The sequence below is a fragment of the Haemaphysalis longicornis genome, unplaced genomic scaffold (genome assembly GCF_048455015.1).
Source record: "Haemaphysalis longicornis isolate Haplotype H1 unplaced genomic scaffold, Haemaphysalis longicornis Haplotype H1 scaffold_5, whole genome shotgun sequence".
Lineage (NCBI taxonomy): Eukaryota > Metazoa > Arthropoda > Arachnida > Ixodida > Ixodidae > Haemaphysalis > Haemaphysalis longicornis.
The window spans coordinates 98,901,567-98,925,222 of record NW_027526385.1 but is presented as its reverse complement, the minus strand read 5'-3'; the positions used below and the strand labels follow the sequence as shown (position 1 = coordinate 98,925,222).

Below are 23,656 nucleotides of genomic sequence, written 5' to 3'. Positions count from 1 at the left end.
GTACCAGAGTATTGAGTACATCACGGCGAGCCGGCCTAGTTGGAATTGATTTCATCTTTGACACCACACGAGAAAGGATATGAGTGCTAAACAGAAGCACGGAACTGCCCGTTCGCATTTTCCTTTTTCGTCCCCATTTGTGAGCGCTAAATGCCAAATACTGAGTACTGGCATGCCACTAGTTTCATGTTTTGTTAAAACCACAGACATTTTTTTTAAACCACGACACCATACGCTAGTGGTCTTGTTGTCCAAGGATGTGTTCTAATTACCTGGTAGAAGCAAAAGTAGTTTACATGTACTCGAAACAGCAGGAATCACAAGTGTCATCCCAACTTTTTTTGCGAGAACAGCAAACCAGACAGCTCGATAAATGATACTGTGAGTCAGTGACAATGCAGGCTACAGTGCCATTTTTATGCATCATGCAGTTAAATAAACGAAATACAGTCAAACCCTGCTATAACAAACAGCATGATTCAACGCAATATGTTTGCTATAACCAAACTCGCTTATAATGAGTTTCAGCATTAAATTGGTGAACAATGTGAACATTTGATTAAAAACATGATAATGAAAGAAAGACCATGCCACTCACCATAAATAATAAAAATTTATTGCAGAGAAATGTACACCTATTTGCAGAAGGAAGTGGTTTTCACCTGAGAACTGTTTTTTAGCCCCATCATTGAGAAATACATTTTCGACACACGACCTCACTTCAACGAACTCCAGTCCACTTCCCTGCATTTCGGCGCAGTGACACCGCAGCACATCAGTAGGAGAAAGGGCTTCTCGCAACATCAGGCAAGGGCGATAGTCTTCGGCAGCAGCTTGTCAGAGGCACTGGCACCAGACACTATCCCGTCAGCAACAATTTCAGAATCTTGTCGTCAACCGTCAAAAAGTCCTCAAAGCCAACTCTCTCTGGAAGAGCGCTCGTATTAACGACGAGTTCTTCCCAAAGCGTAACAATATTGCTGTGGCCTTGCACTGCACTCACAACTTCCGCGCCCTCTTGATAAAGCCCAGCATGGTGCAAGCAGTTGCGAATTGTGTCTCAAGTCACGTCTTGCCAGGAACGACTGATCATTTCAATTGCAACTAGCAAATAAATCTTCAATTCGATGACTGATTGTAGGGTTTAACGCGCCGACGAAATGCAGGCAATGAGGCATGCCATAACGGAGGGCCCCTGATTAATTTTGACCACCTGGGGATCTTTAATGTGCGCCAAAATCTCACACCCACAGGCGTTTTTGCTTTTCGCCTCGTTCAGAAAAGCGGCCGCTGCGGCCGGGAATCGAACCCGCAACCTCGTGCTCAGCAGCGCAATGCCTTAGCCACCGAGCCACCGCCACAGGTATCTTCAATTCGTCATTTGCCAGCGGATCGCACCCACTGCTACATTTCACAGAAGCGCGGGCAGGCAGCTGGCGCAGAAGTGTGTTGGTGGGCGTTTGGTGACCGATCACGCGTGCTCAGAGTTCGATATATTTAATGTTTAGTTTGTAGTAAAAATACATTTACCATGCATAATAGCAGAAAAACATTGAGCGTTGACTGTAAAGTATAATTCGCTCTATCCAAGTTCGTTATATTCGGGTCTGACTGTACCTCTTTTCAGTAGGAACTTGTCATTCAGTAATTGTGCACTACTTTCGATAGTCTTTTTGAGTGCCTCAACTCACGCCTTTTAATTTATTTGCCTTTTGCACCGTGGGACTGCAGTTATCAACCCACATGCTAGGTGTTTTGGTCTGCGCCAGTGGATGCCATGCTGTTCTGATCTCCACTGCTATGCTGCCTTTTCAGACTTCTAAACAGCCTGCTTTCCAAGCAGCCTACAGTCTGGAACATGCCTAAAGTGTTCAGCTGGAAGGAACAAAAGTTCAGCCTAGATTCTCATTTGTATTCCCAGTAAAAAGAAAAAACAGCAATTGGGCGCAAATGTTTTTTTTCAATTGGTCTAAATTAGATTCTGTCATATCCAACTGGTATTGATGGAAAACCAGTTGCTCTCAGTTGTAATTCTTCACTCCAACTGCACTGAACAATCGGAAATCGCATTTACAATTGCAGCTACAACTGCAAACCGACTTTCCAATTCTAGGCACTGGAGGTTTCACTTCCAATTGCGTTACCATTTGCAGGCCGGAATGGCAATTACTAGAACTCCCTATGGATACTGCTTTGAAAGATGTGGCGACTAGGAAAACAATTGACCTAAAAATCAATTCGGTTTCTACCTCAGGGGCATGCCTTTTATGAGCGAAACACATTCCACCAAAATCATATGATTCACAAGATCCAGTATTTACCACCTAGCATGTTGCAGAAATTTCAGATGTAACATTGCGCTGGTGCACATACAAGGCACTGACTGCAGCTGCAACTCGCAAGAGATAAAAACGCCACGTCTGATTCTGCACTCACAGTAGATAGGGACATGAACTCAAGGTGCAAGCAATGAATTAGTTTGTTTGCGAGCATTGCGGCCATTATGACTGTTTTGTGCATCAATACTTAGGGTCAGTGTCGTAGTACTTCGATTTTCAACAAAGAAGTTAACATGCATTTTAAATATACGTAATTTTAAGGTAAAGTACACGCATGTACAAGATCTGACTGACTCCTTTCATATAAGCCTTGAGAACTTGAGCGGAGGTTTCATACATAAAACAACACAGTAGAGATGGCGAAGATGGCTTACTTCAGAGAGCGGCTCGGAACACCTCAGTTCACTGAAATGAACCGGTTCATTGAGCCTAAATTAATTACTTGATTTAAGTGCATGAATTTTCCAATGTAATGGACCTTTTTTTCGAATATTGGGGATAAAATGCTTATGATACCACAACAGACAGCATGCAATGTATTTTTACAGAAAAGCATTGACTTCATCGTCTTTACAAGAGATTTTATGTCATTGTGATGTTTCAGAATCATCTTGTCAAAACAATAACAAAAAATATTGTACATTTTGTCAACTTTATTAACTTTACATAAACGTGCTCACTACTAGTGAGCTGTAATGTGAGAATAAATGCATCTGGAAAACACGATACAAAAATGCACATCAAGTGTACATTGTTGTCATTGAACAACACTTTGCTCAATTTATCCAAAGTGAGATGGCTCCTCTTTTTTGTACAAATTCAGTCAGCTTTTGGAAAGATTTGTTCACATGGTACCCTGGTCACGACAATACAGAGCCTTTCTAAAGCCACTAAATACAAGTTTGGGTAGGTGAATATCCTACATTCCCACCACTTCGGTGGACCATGGCTGCGGTTCAAGTATGGCTTGTTCAAGTACTTGTCTACCACAAACACAACATGAGCTGCGGGGTCTTGTTTTCCTTGCAAAAAAACTCAAACTCATTCCATACTGAGGAGGTCAGAACGGGTGTTTTGGACTCAAAGCATTGTCTGGGCTCCATACTTTGGGTAGCCACTTCGAGCCTCAAAACAAGCGCCTTCTCAGTCGACCTGAACTTTGTGTCATTACCAAAGCTTTGCGACTTCATTAATTTTTTAAGTAAACTCGGTGAAACTTGCCGGTCTTGCTGCTTTTCCCCGACTGATTTGAAATATGCCATTATATTTTGAGTCAGTCAATTAGTTCCCCAGGTAATTAGAGATAATTACCGTAGGCCTTTTTGGAGAAATTATGGACAAAACAGTGTTGGTCACAAAACTGTAATCTTTACATTTTCCAATACTATGAACCCTGGTGAATGCAATAAGAGAATCGGTTTTTTAATCCACTGCTTGGAACTAATTTTATAGCTCATTAAACTTTGGTGTTTGAAATGGGAGTTCAAAATGGTTTTTTGCCCCTGGTGGCACCGAAGTTTAATGAGCTGCAAAATTAGTTCCAAGCGGTGCATCAAAAGACTGATCCTCTTATTGCATTCACCAGGGTTTATAGTATTGGAGAATGCCAAGATTACAGTTTCATGACGAACACTGTTTTGTCTATTGTGCATCCAAAAATGGCTAATTATCTCGTTGACTTACTCAAAATATAATGGCATATTTGAAATCAGTGGGGGAAAAGCAGCAAGACTGGCAAGTTTCACAGAGTTTACTTGAAAAGTAAAAGGAGGTGTTTTAATAGCAGTGGCCCCCTTAAACCGTGGGTCCAAAATTGTGGACTGAGAAATTAACTCATTTGATTTTCTTTTGCCAAATTGCCGTGTCAGAACGTCTAAGAGTTTGTTTGCAAGCTTAACAATATCCTCAGGAGTGCCTCTGTTCGTATACAGATATTGTTTCACATGTTTCGTCATTATCCTGGACAAAACGGTCGTTTTCAATGACGGCACATTGGCTTCAGCAGAAATTTCTTTCATTACATCATTAAATACCGACAAGACTTTTACAACACAAGCCAGTTCTGTCCACTCTGATTCTTCTAGTTGATCTTTGAATACAATAATGCTAGAGTTGAGAAAAGTGGCTTCTTGTTTTTAAACAATCTTTCTAACATATCACAGGTGGAGTTCCACCAAATGGGAACACCTTGCTTCAACTGAAGTTGACCTTTATACAGTGTCTGCATCTCGCAAAGTTTCGCGAGTGCCGAACTACTTTGCTTGAAGTGCTGGACGAGTTTTGCTCCAATGGATGACGAAAGGGCATCTGTGACGACCAAATTAAAGGTATGGGCAAAACAACCCAAGTGTAGAAATTTAGTTTAGTAACAGCTGCTTTCATATTACCATCATGGTCAGTGACAACGCCACTAATTTTATTCTGGATTTCAACACTTTCTAAAACTTCACATACCCAAGCAGCTATAGGGAAATTTCGAACATTCAATCAGACACGATCGCAAGCAAGCAAGCAGCTGGAGCATCTAGCAAAGATGATCTGACTTTATCTAGTAATTCGCTACGAACATTGGGCAACAAACTATTTATGAGTGTCTTAAAGCTCGGCAAGGTACAATTCGAATTCAAAATGTTAACGAATTTTTGAAATTCCTTATTTTCAACCAGTGAAAACGCGTGGTACTCTTTGCAAATCATCTTGAGTGTTTGAACATCAATCACCTTTTGTTCCTGCACTGACACTGGTTTAACTGCACCAACATAGCGAGTCAATGAAGACTGCAATTGCTGGCTTGCTCTAGGCCCTGTAGACGTAGAGAACGGCGTTGACGAAGTCGCTGAAGTCGAAACTGGTGACAGCAATCTGCTTTCTGATACATCTAAATAGTCCGATAATTGGTTCAGGTTCCTTGTACTTGAAGGGCTGGCCAACGGTGTCAAGCCAGGAGCAGCAGGATCGCCGGCACTCTCGCCACTTGCGGAGCGGGACCGGGACCAGTTTGGCTTAACTTGGCTGAAGGGCACCGTGGGAGATGCTTCTTCACCAAATGCCATCCGAGATTTCCAGTCGATTCGGAAGACGTTAAGAGTGAGGCTTGACAGTATCTGCATTTCGCCTTGCCGTCCGCCAATTCTGTGGAGTGGTACTGTCTTCGGTTAAGCGATTTGTTGAGATCATTAACCTGGAAATTAAAGAGAAAAAAAAAAAAAGAGAACACTGCATTCAAATTGCATGTTAGTTGAAAAGGTTTAATAAAAATCCTTATACTTAAACAAAAATACTGCATAATAATAACATATTGACGCAGCACAAAGACTAATGCTTGTAATGTCTTTTTTTTTAAGTTGTTTGAAGAGTTATGTTAAAATGAATGCATATTTTAACTTGGTAACTACTTTCACAGAAACTTCTGTCACGAATACTGTAAACCAAGCATGTCAACTGTCTGGCAAGCATGTCAACTGAAGCAAGCATGTCAACTGTAAACCAAGCATGTCAACTGTAAACCAAGCATGTCAACTGAAAGCAAACTGTTCTTTCTTCGATATTGCACAAACATTCATGCCAAACAATGTCACAGCATCACAAGAAAGGTGAAGCACTTATCCCGATAGCTAATTATTATGCAGCTATACATGAGAGTAATTCGTTTTATGAGCTGCATAAACGAATGCAAACATTCCTTTACTATTATTAACAAGCACGCTATCACGCGCAACACGTGTCACTCGGTGAGACTGGACACTCAATGACAGTACACGATTTGAAGTGACCCACCTGGCTCCCCCTTGAGCCGCAAACCACGCTGTCCAGCCTCCGTGTTGTACAATGTGGAATACGTGGTGTCCAGTTCAGGTGTCCCATACTCCGGCCTGCGGGCTGTGTTTTCCCACCTTTTACTGTGGAAGCAACTAGTTTGGGGAGATTTGGCTCGGATGCCACCGGGTTGCAGCAGACGCGGCCTTTGCTTCATAGGTGGCTCTACTGTTGCTTTTAAGTAGCACACCGCCCGCCACATGAGAGAGGGCGTGCCGCCCAGAGACGAGCCTCAGAAATAAGCACACTTTACGACTGGACGGACTTCACTGCGTCCAGACGTGTCTTTCCTACGCCCGGCCAGCCCGGCAGGCCACCAGTTTGCGCTATGCTGTGAAGAACTAAACGATTTTCTCGCAGGCCCGTTGCTTTTTTTTTTTTTTCACAGATAATCGATGGTACGAAACTCCCACCGAAGACTCAGCTGATTCGATTGACTGATTGATAGTGAGGTTTAACGCACCGACTCTATACAGGCGATGAGGTGCGCTGATGAGGGCTCCGAATTCTGACCACCTGGGGATGTTTAACGGGCGCCGAAATCTCGTACACACGGACGTTTTTGCTTTCCGCCCCCATCAGAAAAGTGGCCGCGGCAGCCGGGCATCGAACCTGTGTCCACCCGGCTGATTTGGCCAATCAGGCTCTACTGGCTGTACCAAAACGTGCCCAAACAGTTCGGCACAATTCTCTGACCGAGCAAGAAGCAATTTCCTCTCTCCAAAAGAACCACCGCTCACTTTTACTGAACCCATGGCTCACTCGCTCTTCAAACCAAGCGGCCTAAAACATCCTGCTTGTTCATGAGTGATGCATCTCAACAACACGGTCAAAATGGTGTCAAGAAGCTTGGGCCGCATGCAAAGTTGCAGAGTCATCCCAGCGGGTGGCCTCTGCGATTTTTTTGTGTGTGTACACAAATTTGATGTGTCGCGTGATTTGTTATTAGTTATAAAGCAAGTGCATCATCTGCGGCACTCCATAACATAAAAGCTTCTATGTTCACGCAACGCAAGGCGACCCAAGTGGGGACTTTGCTTGGATTTTCATTTTTGCAGGTAAGTACCTTTCCTTTCGCATAGGCACTGTTGCAGTTGTTCTGTGTTACATCTTAGATATTAAAAAGTACACACAAGATCTACGAGGCACGCTTTCATTTGTTTAGAAGGCGACAATGCCACCCATGCCTGAGCCAAATTTTATAAATGGGCATATATATTGAAGTGCAGGACCTTGCTGTTGTCATTATGTTTTTTATTTTCTTTTAGTATTGTATTCACAACTGATCGATCAGTGTTTAATGGCTGTGCAGCAGTTTTAAAACTATCCCCACACCTACAAAATATGTCATTACCTTGCAGGTACCACACCTCTAACTCGAAGAATACACCAGAAATGTGAGATAGCCCGTAGGACATCGCTTTGTGCAATAAAGCCAATCGACCAACATTCATGGCTTTGTGGTTTTCAAAGCAGGAACACACTGTTTTGGGTAATTCGTTGAAACGGCTCTACAGTGACCAAATGTATGCATGAGGCCAATGGCCTTAGCTCTCGGTCCAATTGGAGCATCGGCTCGCTCTAATTAGTGTCAATGGTTCCTGAAACCAAATGGACACATTTTTTTTTTTAATCGAGTACTAAAACACAACCAGAAATTTCAACTGTTTTTAACAGAGACATTTCTAATTGGACTCACTTTTTTTTTTGGCTGCAAAACCAACATCACTAACAGTGGATCTAGACAAACTTGCATGCCCATAGCTGAACAGCAGCACGTGCTACGGAAGACAAGTGTAGGTCCACAAACGTCTCTCTCAACAATGAGCACACACCGACTCACTCCCTCTTATCTGGCTCCAACAAGAGCATGCACACCCCCTGTCGACTCGACTGCACTATCTGCACAGGAACCACAAGGCAAGCACACGTATGCGGAAAAAGAAGCAAGAGAAGTTTCCTTGAAACAGAGCTCCTCTGCAAGAAGCAGGCATTTCTTGGAAATGAGAGGGAGGCAGGGGGAAAGGGGGAGCAAGAGATAGATATAGGGGGAGAATGGTGTGCGGGAGAGGACTCTAAATTTGATCCTGACCTTAGTAGCAACGCTATGATTGAATCAGTCGCACAACATCAATGAATTTTTCAGTGAGATGACACATGTCACCAACCCGACACAAAGGGGATACCTGTTACGATCAAGCAATCAATCAAAGGTGAGGAAGACACACCTCAATGGTGAGCTCGGCGACGAGGTGCTTGACGCGTTCTTCCTGGAGCCGGGAAGTCAGCAGACTGGCCGACACTGATGGCAATCCCACCAGGGCGTCTGGAAATGCGCACACGCGGAAGGGAAAAAACAGTTCAATTTGATCCAATTGAAACAGAAGCAGATGAGGTCTGAACTAAGTGACAGCTTGAACTGCAAACTTTGCGTGCAACAGCACGACATGACCACACCGTGGCTGCTGATTTCAAATCGCGTGAAAGCGCAATTTTAAGGCGACCTAAGCTCAGTGACATATTTACCTGCATATAACCGCACTCGCATAATGATCACACCCCCAACTTTTGTAATCAAAAGGTAGACCTTTTTTCCCTTGCATAATGATCGTACCGCGAACTTGCTGCCGTGACCACTGTATCGCATTAGTCATCTGTTCGTTCTGATTACAGTGACAGTGTGTGAGGGCTGATGGCCATCTATCGAATTTTTTGTAAACTATGCTGCACACTGAGTTAGAGAGATGTAGCCAATTGCAAGCAGTGATGGCAGTGGCGAGAGTTACCGCACCGACAACTTACTCACCATTTTGCGACAGTGCTAGCCCCGTGAGTCATGCAATAGCCAGCCTCATCGCTGCTTAGCAATGGAGCATCATGCGAGTTATAAGGTTGCATTCAAGTTGGAGGTGATCGAAGAGGCTCTGAAGCAGGGAAACCACACTAGGCAGCTGGCTTGCCTAGGCTTGCCTGTAACCTTGCCTGCAACCACTAAGGCTTGCCTGTAGTTGAACACTACAAATAAGAGGCGCTCAACCCGTCCGTGGGCCGAACAGCAGCAAGTTTCCACATGTTGAAGAAACGGTAATGAACTGTGCAAAGGATGGTCAAGAGTTTCAAAAACCTGGGCATCTCAAACTCACTCAACGCCGCCGAGGACAACTTGCTTTGCGAGCGCAAAAACACAGTCAGCGATGATAGTGGTAGCTGGTAGCTGTCAAAGACTGAATCAGCAAAGAGAAGTTCCCTAGATTAGTGCACAGAATTCTCTATGCCAACTGCGATTATTGCTACATTGGTAAGAGCGGCAACTTTGAAAGACGATTGCGCGAGCACAGGAACGACGTCAAAAACAAGAAGACATCTTTGAACTCGACTGCAAAACACGTGGAAACCGCGACACACAAAATAGACTGGGAAGATGCTTCAGTTATTGCCAGAGAGAAGAAATGGCTGTCACGATGATATCTTAAGTCCTTGACTATTCAAACGACCAAAAAAAAACCCTGAACCACAATTCAGGCAATATCCCACCGACGCATGCAAGATGCCTGGGGCGATTACTTCGGCGCACATAAAAGCTTCATGCTTTGGGCTGATTTGTTCAGTGAACAAAGCTTTTGCATGGAAGCCGAAACATCTCTTTTTTACGTTTTTAATAAACTTTTGGTTGGTGACCAGAAGTTTTTAACTATATGAACCTATTACCCAACCAGATGAAATTTCGTCAAACCTTGGATTTCAGTATACCGTTATCTCATAAACTGCACATCGGTATACCGTTAGATCATTTGTAGATGCATTTACTTAGTGCGCAAAAAATTGTCACACTGATCCGCTTTTCGTTTGAGATTTGGGCCTGCGGAGGTTTGACAACTGATTGGAAGCACTTTCAGTGATGGTTGAACGCACTTTTAGTGAAGGTTCTGGCACACTTTTGACACAGTCTTGATGTGACAAAGCCTTCGCGCTTCTGTCAACTTTCTCCATTTTTTTCCTCCCAAGAACTAGGTAAAAAGAGGAGGTAGGGAGGAAAAAGAGAGGGGGGCATCCTCCTCACCCAGGAGCAGGAAGGTGGCTCGGGAGAGGGCGAGGGCGGACGCCTTGAGGCTGAGGAAGTGCGAGTCGATGCGGTTGCGGCCCGTCACCACGAGGAGGCGCAGGGCCAGGGCCACGTCCCGCAAGAGCAGGCCCCGGGTGCCCACCCGGCCACTCTGCACTGCCCTCGACAGCCGCCAGCGGTGCTTGCGCCCCGGGAAGGCCCGGCTGCACACCTCAAACTCCCTGCGCACAGCCAACCCAATCCAATCCAATCCACAGGGAGGCAAGAACGCGTGCAGCGAGCCGGAAGGGCAAGGGTGCGCACAGATACACACTTCTTTGTTTTGCCGTACCTCGATTATCACGAGACAACCCTGCCACACTGTTGCAGTGGAGCAGATTAAAAACCAGCGCCACCAATCGCTCATTGGTCTAGCAATATGTACAGGACCCCCGTCACTTCCTCTCTCAGCTCGTGACTCACACGTACACTATTCGGCGTGACATTCTTGTTTCCTGGTCCACACAGCCGACAACTTGTTCATTGTTCCCCCAGCAGCAATCCACATCGTGTCTAACGGAGGCCAGTCTCAGAGCCGTGCACCACTTTCATGCAAGAAGCGCATTTCTCTAGAATAATAATGCCCACCAGTAATGCTGAATATACGTGTGAGAGCTCTTGCCATTGAAATCGGGTCAACTTTGGCCACCCCAGCTTTCGCGCAATAGGCACACGAAGCCACCTATCAAGCTAAAAGGGGCGCAACAACCTAATCTGCTTCGGAGAGGGAATCCCCCACTTCTACTCACAGCCCTGACTAGTTTTAGCCTGTACCACATGACATTCCTCACCACTGGGAAATGACGGACAGGGACATATTCGGGTGTACATAACTGCAGATCAATCTCGGAAAAGTGCTTGCAAGGCAAATTCCTTAGAAGCTGAATCGGAATAAACGAGAGAAAGAGTATTTATGTTATAACAGGAGTAGATATTACCCTTTCACACTAAATTTGTTCTACCATTGCCTCTAACAAACATCCGGCATACAGGGCCTGCATTCAGGCCACACTGACACTATGATGCTTTGCGGCATGCATGCACCTGCTTTGGAGAGCGACAAAGAGAAGCCCCCATCAATCGTCGGTCCCCAAGCCCATGATAAAGTTACACTCTACACCTACCAGCTAAAGGCACTACTGGCCACCGCACGAAAACACCAGAAAAAGACACACACATCCCCTTTGTATGAACTAATTTCACAAAATATGCTGAAGCAATCACCATTCGCTGACAACTGTGCTAACTGTAGTTAGCTTTAACTTCTACAGCCCGTCAGTCCAGGGCAGTTTTTCTCAGCATGCCCTGCCAACGAGAGGTAGCCTTTCTTCAAAAAGACCCTGTTTTACAATTCCCATTTTTCATGCTAGGTCCCGTCTAGGCCTGAACACAAAGAAATCCAATGACACGGCCGTGACACCTTCTGCTGCTTGAGTTAAATATCGCAGAATGCTGAAAAAACAACTACTCCTCTGCAACCCTTGAATCAGGTGCACCAGGGGGCAGATGCATAGCGCATGCGCAGAGGTATGTGTTTGAATTTCCCGCCAAATCCCTTCCACAGACGGACACAAATTTTCTAGCCAAAGTTCACCAATAAAAGAGATAAATTAAAGAAACAGAAAGAAAAAAGAAAGACACCTCCTCACCCGTGGTCCCGAATGGATCGCAGCTGGGTCTGGTCAAGCCTGGGTGGCCGGCCCTTGGCATCCCGCGAGACCACATCAGCCTCGTCAAAGTTGGGCGTCGTGAACACGTCCCGAAGGCTCGTCGTGTGCGTCTGCAAATTATAGAGTGAAGCATGCTGCATCAATTTTACAGGCTCCATGCGTGCTGAAGGTCTGCTACCAAAAACCACAACCTCACCCACAGTTAGTTTTTACCCAGGCCCCTCAAATGCAGAAATCGCACCCCCAACCGAAACAAAAGCTGTATTTTAGATGCGAACGCATCTCATTCACTCGCCTTGTCCCTGCATCCATCCAGCGTTGTCGGCGTCCACCCCTCCCCCATTCTCCTCGCCGCGTCACCCCCTCTCCTCTCCGATAGTGAACACTCTCTCGCGAGGGGCACTGGATTGGATTGGCTTGGATTAAAGTGGATTGTGTTGCGTCATAGCCGCGGCAGACGCACTGGCGCCGGCGCATGCGCAGTACTCTCTCTTCCGCGGTCTTCTCTCCTTCGGACGCGCTGCGCATATAACCGCTGTGCTGCTCTACGGCGGCCTTTCGGTCGACGGTTGCTCTCCGCTTGAACCCCCCTCAGCGTCGCATCACACCAGGGTTCCCGCGAGGGGAGGTGGGCGTAATTTTGTGCAAGAATGCAGCAGTGCTATGATTGCAATGCATTTTCATCGCAAACAAACATACCTACACACCATGAAATGAAAGCCACGTATTCACTTCTGCTTACTTCTTGCATGGGTTAGTGAAAACTGCACAGCACTGCTAGAAAAGTACCCGCTACCCTTTATGGTGAAGTAAAACAAACCGCGTGCACTTTAAATGTTTGAGTCAGCACAACATCAAGCTAGAAACCTTGCATCTCGGAACTCTTCCAAGCAGAAATAAATGGAGAAGAAAAACGGCCCAGTCTGCCGGTGAAGTTTCACCAACGTTAATAAGGATGGATTGCTGACGAACTAAGAGTACTTATAGAGCACTGAGCCAAACTTCTTGCCCTCCCCATGACAACAACATTAGAAAGAAAATTGGTGGAACGAGGCTATTTGGCTCAGCATACCAGAAAAGTGGAAAGAAAGCAAAAAGAAAACCTTCTATTCTCAGTCGCATTTTTTCTTCCAAACATTAACAGACGTGTTTAATTCAGTAGACACCGCCACAGTCATGGATCCACTTGGAGGCCAGGGAATAAAAGAAGCTTCAAGAGGGCTCTTGGAGGACACACACAGGAATTGGATGTGCCCGATGATACTATACATGAAGAGTGAAAAGTGCTTTAAACAGCCGAAAGAAGGAAATTACGCATAGGCTTAGAGTGGGCCGGCGTGCATTCGACAAGCACTCTCAATTAATGACCGTTTTCAGGTGGTGAAATTCGGCACCAGATACCGAAAATCTACTGAAATTTGGGGGCTACTGGTGTTAAGGTGCTGGTACGGCCACACAAGACAATATTTAATGAGAAGTGGTGAGAGAAGTATGAACCATGGTTTCCTGTCCCTGAATGGAAGTTTTTCCAGCACTAAAACATGAGAAGTGACTCACATTACTGGACTGCCCGCATGTTTTAGCATGCTCAGTACGTATTTTTGGTTTGCGCCACCCCCTGAAAGTAATGAAAACTCAAATGTGACATTTGAGTGAAGAAACCACACTGAGTAACATCCTCTGAAATTCTTCATGCAGGACACCCCGTTAGTGTTTCCTCACCAACATATTTCTCACTACTAACTTGTTTTGTGTGACGTGTTCACTGTATGGTAAACGGTAAAATGCTAAATGCTCCCATAATATTTTGAGAGAAATATACCTTGTACCAGGTCTGGTGTTGGAAAAATCAAGATTGGCAAAAAGTACAGCGAGCATTGTATTGGATGCAGGATAACAACTGTCTGCGTGAACATGCCGATAGGAAATGGAATAAGAGCTTACTTAACTAGCACTACGACCGATAAAAATAAAAAAATTTATTTCACAACGCTCAAACCTATTCTGCAGTAATCAGTCGGCCCGTTGCCAGATGGCGAAATTCGGCATCAGATACTGAAAATGCATCCTCCATGATGAGATGGACAACAGCAGCAAAAACGCCACCTTCGAGGCTATGCTTCGGCCAACTGCACGGGCAGAAGCAATGCAAGAGCCAGGAATAAGTTATAACGGCCGTATTTTAGCGCTGGTGAACTCTAGTGAAACTTTGACCACCAGCTGGTGTCACAGCCCCTTTCCAATCTGGCAATGCTACTCTCAGTTAACGAACACTAGGCCGCTTCTGTCATTAAAAATAATGGTATAGTACAACCACTGCTTACTGCTTAAAGGGACCCAGAAAAGCTTTGTGAAGGTGGCAATCAAATGCATGCAGGTGGTAGAACACATTACGGGGGATTTTCGAGCCAAGTGTGAGCCCCATAAGTTGTACAGATAATTTGTAAACAATTTTTGAAGATGGCCTTTCTCAGCCGATGAGCGCGCCGCCGCAGCGAGCCGACCGCGGCTGACGCGACGGCGAGGCACCCCCCTGATTCGGCCGATCATCAGTCGCCGGCAACGTCACTGCCATTGGCTTCCGGCTGCTCTTCCTCCTTCCTGTGCGATCCCGAGGCAAAGGCGAGTCTGCAGCAATTGACACGTGCCTAGGCGCAGGAATGTAGCTAGCAGAGAATGGAAGTCGAGCATCACGATGTGACATGGCTATTCCCAGTGTTTCCAGCTGCTTTGAAAGAAGCAGAGAGGGAGGAGGAATCGATCGGCAAGGTAGGAGAGGTGCAGTTAATTGCTTCTCGCGCAGCTAATACTGAATGTAGATCAATAATTCCAACGGCATTGCATCGCTGTATTGGTACTACGCGACAATAAAGGCCTTTTGTAACTTTTACAAAAGGCTTTTCTGGGTCCCTTTTTCTGGGCTTTTACAAAAGGCTTTTCTGGGGCAGACTGGTCTTAGAGCTATTTTTTTCATTTACAAGCCAATTTTAATAAAACTGTACAGCATTATGGAGTTTCTTGTGCTGATTTCAAATTTATAATTAAATTTTTTGCAAATTGACTATTTTTTGGGATAATTAATGATTAATTGTCATTCTTTTGGGTCACAATTAAAAATAACCACTCCATACAAAATAGCGATTGCCCAGTCGCTACGCAGACAAATGACTAAAGAATACAACATTGGAAGAACTTTCTTGATTTCGCTATTTTTGGTAGTTTTACAACACGCTGAAATTCACTCCTCCAGTGCTCTGCCCGAAATGGCTCGCAGGTGGTGTCAATTGAACACAATAATTTTCCAGAGCCTCCAATTAAAAATTTATTTCCAACATTGTATTATCCAGACAATTAGGTATCAGAAGCAAAAAAAATTAGTCGTACCTGCTCTGGGTGCCGAGATATTTGTCAGCAAAACGCTAACTTCGTGTTGCAAGAAAAGTGCCATTTTACCATCGAATTCTGCGCAAACTGAGCTGTAGAGTGCCCTTAAAAATGCTGTTTACAATAAAATATGGTTCCTTTTAATGAGAAAATTTGCAAACTGATATAAATATGGCCGTAGATGCCGAAAATGCCATTTTTCAGAAAACGATTTTTTGACCGTTTTTCGGCCCCAAAATCTGCCCCGTAAATGACTTGTGGGCCACAAACTTGATGCCTTACTAAACAACTTCAAAGACAACTTGGGTCAGCACACGAGCCATGAAATGGAGAATTATGAGTGATGTTTAAAAGCAGGGAACCAGCACCTCGGATTAGGGTGCAAACTTGAGTGGAAGACGTCACGTCAGGTAGAAAAAGTGGGCTTGGGCCAGGCATGTTATGTGAAACACTGACAACAGGTAGACACCTGAGCTAACAGAGTTGTTGTCAAGAGATGGGACTAAAGTAGGAATAGGCAATTAACTGGATGGAAAGACAAGGTAATGAAGTTTTGGACAAAGAATGGATGCAGGCATCACAGGATGGGAGTGCACGAATGTTTGTTGGAAAGGCCTTCATCTTGTGGTGGACATAAATAGACTGCCACTCCTACTGATGATGACAATGATGAATAGATCTGCAGAGTTATGAAGTAACACAATCTTTATTCCTAGAAAACTGCTAGGAGCTCTGGGTGAGAGTACAAGATAGGGTTGAGGAGTAGTGACCTAAATGCGAGGTTCACATGGCCAAACTTGTTTAGCATGGAACAATGCACCCACTGCAATCAAGGAAATGATAACGCACCTTGCGGCCATCGCTGTCGGTACCAAGCAAGGCTGGTGGGAGCTCGAAGACCGGTGCCGGCAGGCGCAGTGGGAATTTTTTCCACCGGAACAGGACCTTCTCGGCAGTCTAAAAATCAGAAAAAGAAAAAAGAACTTCACATTAATGCCTCCTATCATAACAGTAAACCTCAGGCAACTAACAGCAATGTTTACACAGTGGTTGTCAAGGCACTGCTAACTCTGAGTTTGAGTGCGGTGGTACTTTTATGACCCTGATAATTCCCGCTCATTCAACCAAAACACAAGCTACCACTAGACCTGTTCTCTAAACCTGTACACAGTTTAGCAGCTTTCATGCGGCCACTATACCAGGCGACAGCACTACTGAATCAAAGGCACAAGTGAATTACTAGTACGACAACCAATCAGTAAACAAAACACAAACTTAAACCTCCCAACAAGCCTGTCTTGTTGCACCAGCAAAATTTTCAGCCCCATATTCGCACAGTTAGCTTAGACTTGAGAACGGTCAGACAAAACCGTCGGGAAAGCAGCACGGAGACAGGGTGAAGTGAAGAAAGCGGGCACCTCCTTTATCGTCTGGACGGTACCCACAAGCTCTTCAGGCAGTTCCCCAGGATCAATGTGAAACTGCAGGCACTCCCTCTGCGAGTGGAACGGGGGAAAGAAAAAAATGGAGTGATGAGCCGACAATAACACAGCACTGGCACTTTCAAAACTTCCACTGCTAGTACTTACATCACTGCACTGCACTACCAAACTCGCAATAAATGACCCGCTCCAAATTACGCATTGAAAAAACAAAACTACGGCGGCGTCATCATGAAAAAGCAAGTAATAACTTGCGAAAATTCTTCGCACACCTGTCACCAAAATTACTTCAGCTGTATCCAGGTGTATCTTCAGGCTATATTGTTTACGCCACGACAGCAGCAAAAGCTTGAAGAAGCATTACAGGTGGAAATGAATGCAGAAATGCCTTAACGTCTTTGTTTCCTTCGTTTAACGGCTCTGTAGTCTTTAAAAGGAATGCAAAATCACACAGGAACCACGGAAGAGCAACCTTCAGTCAGCCGCTAATAATTGTTGCACCCTAACTCCCATGCTACTTTTTGAAAGCCTCAACCAAAGGACGTAGATAGTACATTTAAAAGTAACTTAGCGGTAATTTGATCACTAGAGTGATTAGCACGCTCAGCTTGGAATGAGGGCTGCATGAATCGTCTGGCACTATTGCTGCTAGCAGCTGATGTCACATTTAGGCCTCATTCCTATTTCTGCAATATAGGGAGTGACATCTAACTCATTTGTATGCATTCCCGGAACAATGCAATACCTCAGTCCTTCAGAGTAGTGTAAATCAGCCTAACGAATCTTTTCAATCTATCAAAAACACTGACACAGTCCACTACACGTGTTTTTTTTTGTTTTTTTATTGAGATCTTCTGTCAACAAAACTTCGATCATTTATCTAGCTAATCATTTCAGACATTTCCTCAATAACTGTGCAGATGTTGACCTCTTTCCATTTCTCCTGCGGGATTAGACTACATGGACCAACAATTGAAGCTAGCAGCTAACTACCAAAATCACAATGTTTTTGCTACTTTACTAAAGCTTACTACCGTTGATAGTATTATGTCAACAGTTTCACAAGAGTCAACAATCAAGAGCCTCACATCAATCATTCTGGAACAGTAGACAGCCAATACCACTATACTAAAAGTTTAACTACAGTGTACAATTACTATTCTGAGTATTTGTCAAATATTAAGAGCATCAATAGTACTGCCGATACTGTTTCATTACCGCTTAATTTCAATTACCCAATTTTATTAAATCAAATTTTGTGGTCCCATCCGGGTATAGTGTGATGCATTGAAACTTTGGTTAATTTGATTTTATGCTTAATTCGACCACACTTTAGTGGTGAACACTTACATCTGTGAGCATACATTGCTCACCGAGAAAGTACAAGGTTATTGAAATCTTGAAATGAGGGAGTCGAATGACTGCTTGCAGGAAACCAAGAGTCGTCATTGCAGAAAGAAGCACAAAGGAAATTGTCTGATGCTATGTGAGTACTCAAATAACAATTGTAATGCTACCAAGGAATGAGCAGTCAATTAAAACAAACATGCTTTTGGGTGGCACCTGACATCTTCTGAACTATGCGGGTCCCAACACTCTTCTCAGCCTTTTCCAATTATCTCCTGTGACCAATATTCATGATAGCTGGTTTCTTTTCTGCTGGCTCGTAAGCATAGGTGTGTCTGAGATTACCAGAGCATTTTTCGATGTCGATACAAACTAAAAGACACCACTTACTTCGGGTTCCACAAGATCCATGGCTTGACCTCAGAGCCGACTAGAACACAAGGCATGACAACCTGGGAAAACAGAAAAAATCACTGATCAGCTTACAGAAGGTAACTACTAAGTCTAGTTGGCGATTCAGCCTACTACACTCCATTTAACAAACATCACACAGCGATGTTTAAGCTGCGTGGTGCACCGCGACATTACAGCTGCACAGAAGATAGTAGTTCCAAGGAAAGTCGTCTGCTTCCACGGGCACAAAGCAGCAACAGTGGGAACCCAAAGGGACTTGGTGATTGCACATGCCTGGCGTTCCTTCAATCTCATTGGTTCATGAGGATGCTTCCCTTACGCTTATTAGTTCGTGAGGACACTTCCTTCATGCTCACTGGCTGATGCAGGCCTTTTGAACTCCATATCAGCACGTTCATCGTGCACAACTAAACTCTCTGAGCCGATGGCATGCACGAATCCTTACCACAAATTTTTCAAGGGGAGATGTGCACAGCAGCTAAGTTAAAGTAGTGCGTCTCTGCTACACTTTGAAACAACTCATTTTGGGGTGCTCCACTAAGCACAGCATATATTTAACCCAAAGTCATGTTAATCTACAGCACAAAATTTCTAGCAACGTCTCCGGTAAAACACTGGAATTTGTGAATGTGAAAGTATCTGTCACTTTCTCACAACAAACCACGTTGCACGTCCACTAGCCTGCCATCCTAATTTTTGAGAGTTTGTTGCCTGGTTTTAGAATAGAAATTTAGTTGCGCACACATTCCATTTGCTGGACTTGCCTCCCAACTTTGTTACAACGCTTCGCCTGACACGGCACAAACGCGCAGCCCTCCACACGCATAAGGTGGGTAGCTTTACGACAGCGGCCAGTGCACTCAAAACAGCGCGATATCAGACCATAACTGCGCACTACTGAAGCGAAGTATACTACAGGGTCATAACGACGTTCCTGCTAACCTATGCAGCGCATACATGTCACCAAGCCGCGCGTCAGACAATGGTTGGGAAACACCTACCCAGCCTTGGGTTCACTGCGAACGGCACTCGCATCAGGAAATGAGGCGCAGCCCACGAGAAAGGCGCTTCCAAATCAACCCTCTTGTGTTTCGAAGCGCGCAGTTTTAGGGGGAGCGAAATTTCAAAGTCTGCGGCCGGGGCTCTGGGAAGTGTAGCAGCAACCCGCGACGCGCGCCCGCCAAAAGCAAACAAATCGTTTCCCCCTGCGGGTGCCTTTTTTTGTTCAAACGTGCTTGGGCTTCTTAATTTGCCTCTCGCCGCGTGTGTTTACACGTCGAGAGGAATGTTTGGCCGCGGGCCCACAAAAGCACGGCCAAGCGATATATGCGTCGGGTTTGAGGGCTTCCAATCGGCACAGGCTTTTGTGAGCGCTCAGCAACATCGCGACGGGGGGGAAAAACGGAATAAATAAGCGTGTTTCAAACCCCGTGCGTTTTCTGGCTTGGGGTTCAAGCTTCACGCGATTTGCGGAAGCAGTTGCGATTCCACTGACGTTTAGTTTCCAGGGAGCGTAGACATTCTTGGCTCTTTAATTTCGCACATTTGGGAGCGCCCCTGTTGCGTGGAAAATTAATGCGACCGATCGCCTCCACGAAAATACACGGCGACCGGCCCAACCCACCCGAAACATGTTCCCGATTTAGTGGTTTTTTACTTCGCTCGTTTGGTGTTTCGCCGATGCTCCCGGAGCGAGCGGCGAACCAACCTCGTCCAAGAAGCGACTCACCGCTGTTCCTGTCAGGAAGCGCTACAAACATGATTGTCGCGAAGCGTCAGTGGGCAGCGGAGATGAACTGCACTTCAAGTGAAATTTGGCATTTCGCCACTGTGAAACGTTGGAGTAGCAAAAAACAAATGAAAACACTCCAGCAGATCGGGGAAGCAGCGGCGAAGGCTCGCGAGTGGATATCACAGAGTTGTCGGACTGCCGGACAGCTGCATGCGAGTTCCGTCAACTCCTCACCACTCTGAAATCTCGTGCGCATGCGCGAGAAACGCGCATGCGCAATAAACGTCTCGCGCTTTCTCGCGTCGAACGTGAATCTCGCTTCTCTCTTCAGAAATCACGTAAGTGGGTGGACGTACTTTTTTGAGCTCCCGATTAAAATCTGCTTTAATCCTTCGCTTATTTACTATCCGACACATGAAAATGCAGAGATAAATTGTCAAAACTATGAGTATGTATTTGAAAACCGTAGGGTAATTATATGATTGGGTTTATTAATACAAAATAAACCTTTTTGAGAAGGCGACGCGCGATGACTACCGGTGCATAGGTGCTGGCTTGTAAACGTACCGCTGATCTATTTTTATTTATCGAGTTTCTTGGCGCGTGGTTTATGAATTTGTAATTTCAAAGGTAGCATGTGTCTGAATAATGGCTTAATCTTCCATTTGTCAACTGTTGTGTGCGGCCCGTTGTTACACATGGCCCGTCCGCAACACAACAGGGAACTGAGTGAAAGATAGGGCCGTTGTTATACAACCCATCTGAAACCAATATCATGAGGGTAAAGCAACTACAGAGTGGTAGATAGACATTTGCCTTGACATGTGGATATTGGTCTTGCATAACTTCACTTCTAAAGATTGCGATCGCGTTGCGTCTGTTTAGGCGTAAAGGGACTACGTATTCGCTTTCCTGTGTGCATGCCATCCCAACAGCGCTAGTGTCCTGATCGTGTTGCCTTTTCTGCTTCCTCCGTGCTGCACACAGCATGGCGGACGCAGCTCCAGCCGGAGGACGAGGCGGTTTCCGAGGCGGCTTCGGTCGGGGCCGTGGTCGCGGCCGAGGGCGCGGACGCGGCCGCGGTCGTGGACGCGGCAAGGAAGGCGAGAAGGAGTGGGTGCCGGTCACCAAGCTGGGCCGGCTCGTCAAGGATGGGAAGATCAAGTCGCTGGAGGACATCTACCCTTTCTCCTACCCCATCAAGGTCCGTCGAAAGTTGCGCCCCTACCTGTGTTTAGGCATTGCTGCACGTGAAGTCGTGATAGAAGTGAACGATCTTAAACCGAATGTAAAATGAACACGCAGTGGGGCACGTTAAGAAACCACAGCATTTTAGTGTTATCGCACAGGGTAGAGGGGGAATCTGTCGGCTCCGAGAGCCATTGAAACGTGAATGACAAGGGTAGCGTTTGAGATAGGCGGCACACATCACAGAACAAGGTTTGAAGCTGTGAAGAAATCACTCAAATTAAAAGTGAAAAGAAAGTACTGTTGGTCTGGGTGGGCGTGCAAATTGATGGCCCACTGTAGTGGATGGTGACGAATTACAATTCTTATTTGATACAACTTGTGCTGGCCAAGCCAGTTCACAAAACAGTAGACTCGTGTGAATTCAACCTTACAACGCGTTATTCTATCACTTGGTTCAATCTTCAGAGGATCTGCGTATAGTAGGGTACGTTTGCGTATTTTGCCAATGGTTCATCTGATTTTCGGGGTAATTCGTCTGAACTTCAGTAACCTAGCCAGAGTTGAATCGGTGAGATGTGCGGAAGCCCCTGTTTAGTATATCTCGTGTTCATGTAGCAGGGTAAGCAGTGTATGATGAGCATCAAGCACGCTGTCCCCTCTTCAGGAGTACGAGATCATCGACCACTTCCTGGGCAGCTCTCTGAAGGACGAGGTGCTGAAGATCATGCCAGTGCAGAAGCAGACGCGGGCCGGTCAGCGCACGCGCTTCAAGGCCTTTGTGGCCATTGGGGACTTCAACGGCCACGTCGGCCTGGGCGTCAAGTGCTCCAAAGAGGTGGCCACCGCCATTCGCGGTGCCATCATCCTCGCCAAGCTCTCCGTCATCCCCGTGCGTCGTGGATACTGGGGCAACAAGATCGGAAAGCCCCACACCGTGCCTTGCAAGGTGCGTCCCTTAGTACGCCGCTTTTCACTGTATGTCAACTAGAATGCGACAGTTGTGTTTAGAAAAAGTGGTTCATGTGCTATGCCCAGACGGAACTCTGGACAACAATGAGAGCGGATGTCCTTGATGGGGTGAATAATTGTGGCTGTCGCGTGTGTGCAGGTGACCGGCAAGTGTGGGAGTGTCCTGGTGCGTCTGATTCCGGCGCCCCGCGGAACAGGCATTGTGTCCGCGCCCGTGCCCAAGAAGCTGCTCCACATGGCTGGCATTGAGGACTGCTACACCTCTGCCCGGGGCTCCACCGCCACCCTTGGCAACTTTGGTGAGCACTGCCTTTCCCTCCTGGAGTTCTGTCCCCACCCCCACTAAGAAAGAGTATATGTGTAGGAGGAGAAACCACAAAGCTTTGTAGCTGCGACATCAGAGGGGGTAGTGGCCCCTGGTGGATAAAATGATAGCTGGCACGATGCATTTTCTGGCGACGCAGTGAAATCCAGTTTTTCTTCCGCAACAGATGCCAATAGCTTCATTAACCGAGGGCAAGTGCTTGTGCTATTATCTCTCTCCTCCTGCCCTGGTCTTACTCCGTACCTTCCTCTGTGCTCCGGTTGCACTCCTGAAGAGTCCAGTGGCCTCTGTAGTACAGTTAAACGTTGCTGTGCCAGGTGGTGTGCACTTGTTCTAGTGCACACCACACAAAAGGATGACGACACAAGTGCTCACTCTGACCTAATTTTATTTGAGGCATCATCACTTCATACAATCCTGGGAACAGTTGGAAATATTTTACATCAAGAGTGATCAGTACATTGGTGACATGTTTGTGCTCCTACACAGCAATGAAATTTTGTATTTAGAAACTTTGCTTTTATTTTATTTGTGGTCTGGGAATATAACTACGCATGCTCCCTGTGATAAAAGATTGTGTTTTTAAAAATGATGACACCTTGAATAAAATTAGTTGAGGGTTAGCGCTCGTCCTGGGTCCTCCTTTGCACCCTGATTGTTAGGCCTCTGTAGTTGCTTGTGATTCAGTGGTCCCCCTCCTTCGCTTGCAGCCAAGGCGACCTACCTGGCCATCCAGCAGACGTACAGCTACCTGACCCCCGACCTGTGGAAGGAGCGCGAGCTGCAGAAGTCGCCCTACCAGGAGTTCACCGACTACCTGATGCACGCCCACCGGCCCGTCGGCACTGCCCGCACCACCGAGCAGCCCCCCGCCCACTGAGGACGCCAATAAAGGAGACCGGCCTCGGCCCGTGTTTTGAAACAA

At 45.8% G+C, this 23,656-nt stretch overlaps 2 protein-coding genes across 3 annotated transcripts in view; one reads left to right on the top strand and one right to left on the bottom strand.

Moving 5' to 3' along the window:
* Positions 1 to 20,560, bottom strand: part of LOC144138606 (uncharacterized) — a 69,784-nt gene extending 49,224 nt beyond the window's left edge. Inside the window, exons 1-7 of one of the 2 annotated variants that reach the window (XM_077670983.1) lie at positions 20,244 to 20,560; positions 18,491 to 18,552; positions 16,730 to 16,807; positions 16,161 to 16,268; positions 11,907 to 12,037; positions 10,216 to 10,439; positions 8,384 to 8,481 (exon numbers count right to left, since the gene is read on the bottom strand). In XM_077670983.1, coding sequence (XP_077527109.1) covers positions 8,384 to 8,481; positions 10,216 to 10,439; positions 11,907 to 12,037; positions 16,161 to 16,268; positions 16,730 to 16,807; positions 18,491 to 18,511 — 660 coding nt within the window. In that variant the 5' untranslated portion in view covers positions 18,512 to 18,552; positions 20,244 to 20,560. Of the gene's footprint in view, positions 1 to 8,383; positions 8,482 to 10,215; positions 10,440 to 11,906; positions 12,038 to 16,160; positions 16,269 to 16,729; positions 16,808 to 18,490; positions 18,553 to 19,515; positions 19,664 to 20,243 lie in introns of those variants that run through there. The other variant, XM_077670984.1, reaches the window with a different exon arrangement.
* A 642-nt stretch (positions 20,561 to 21,202) lies between these two features.
* Rps2 (ribosomal protein S2) lies at positions 21,203 to 23,656 on the top strand. The gene is made up of 4 exons (XM_077670985.1): positions 21,203 to 21,450; positions 22,102 to 22,383; positions 22,546 to 22,705; positions 23,442 to 23,656. The coding sequence occupies exons 1-4, from the start codon at positions 21,235 to 21,237 to the stop codon at positions 23,609 to 23,611; spliced, it is 828 nt and encodes a 275-aa protein (XP_077527111.1). The 5' UTR covers positions 21,203 to 21,234; the 3' UTR covers positions 23,612 to 23,656.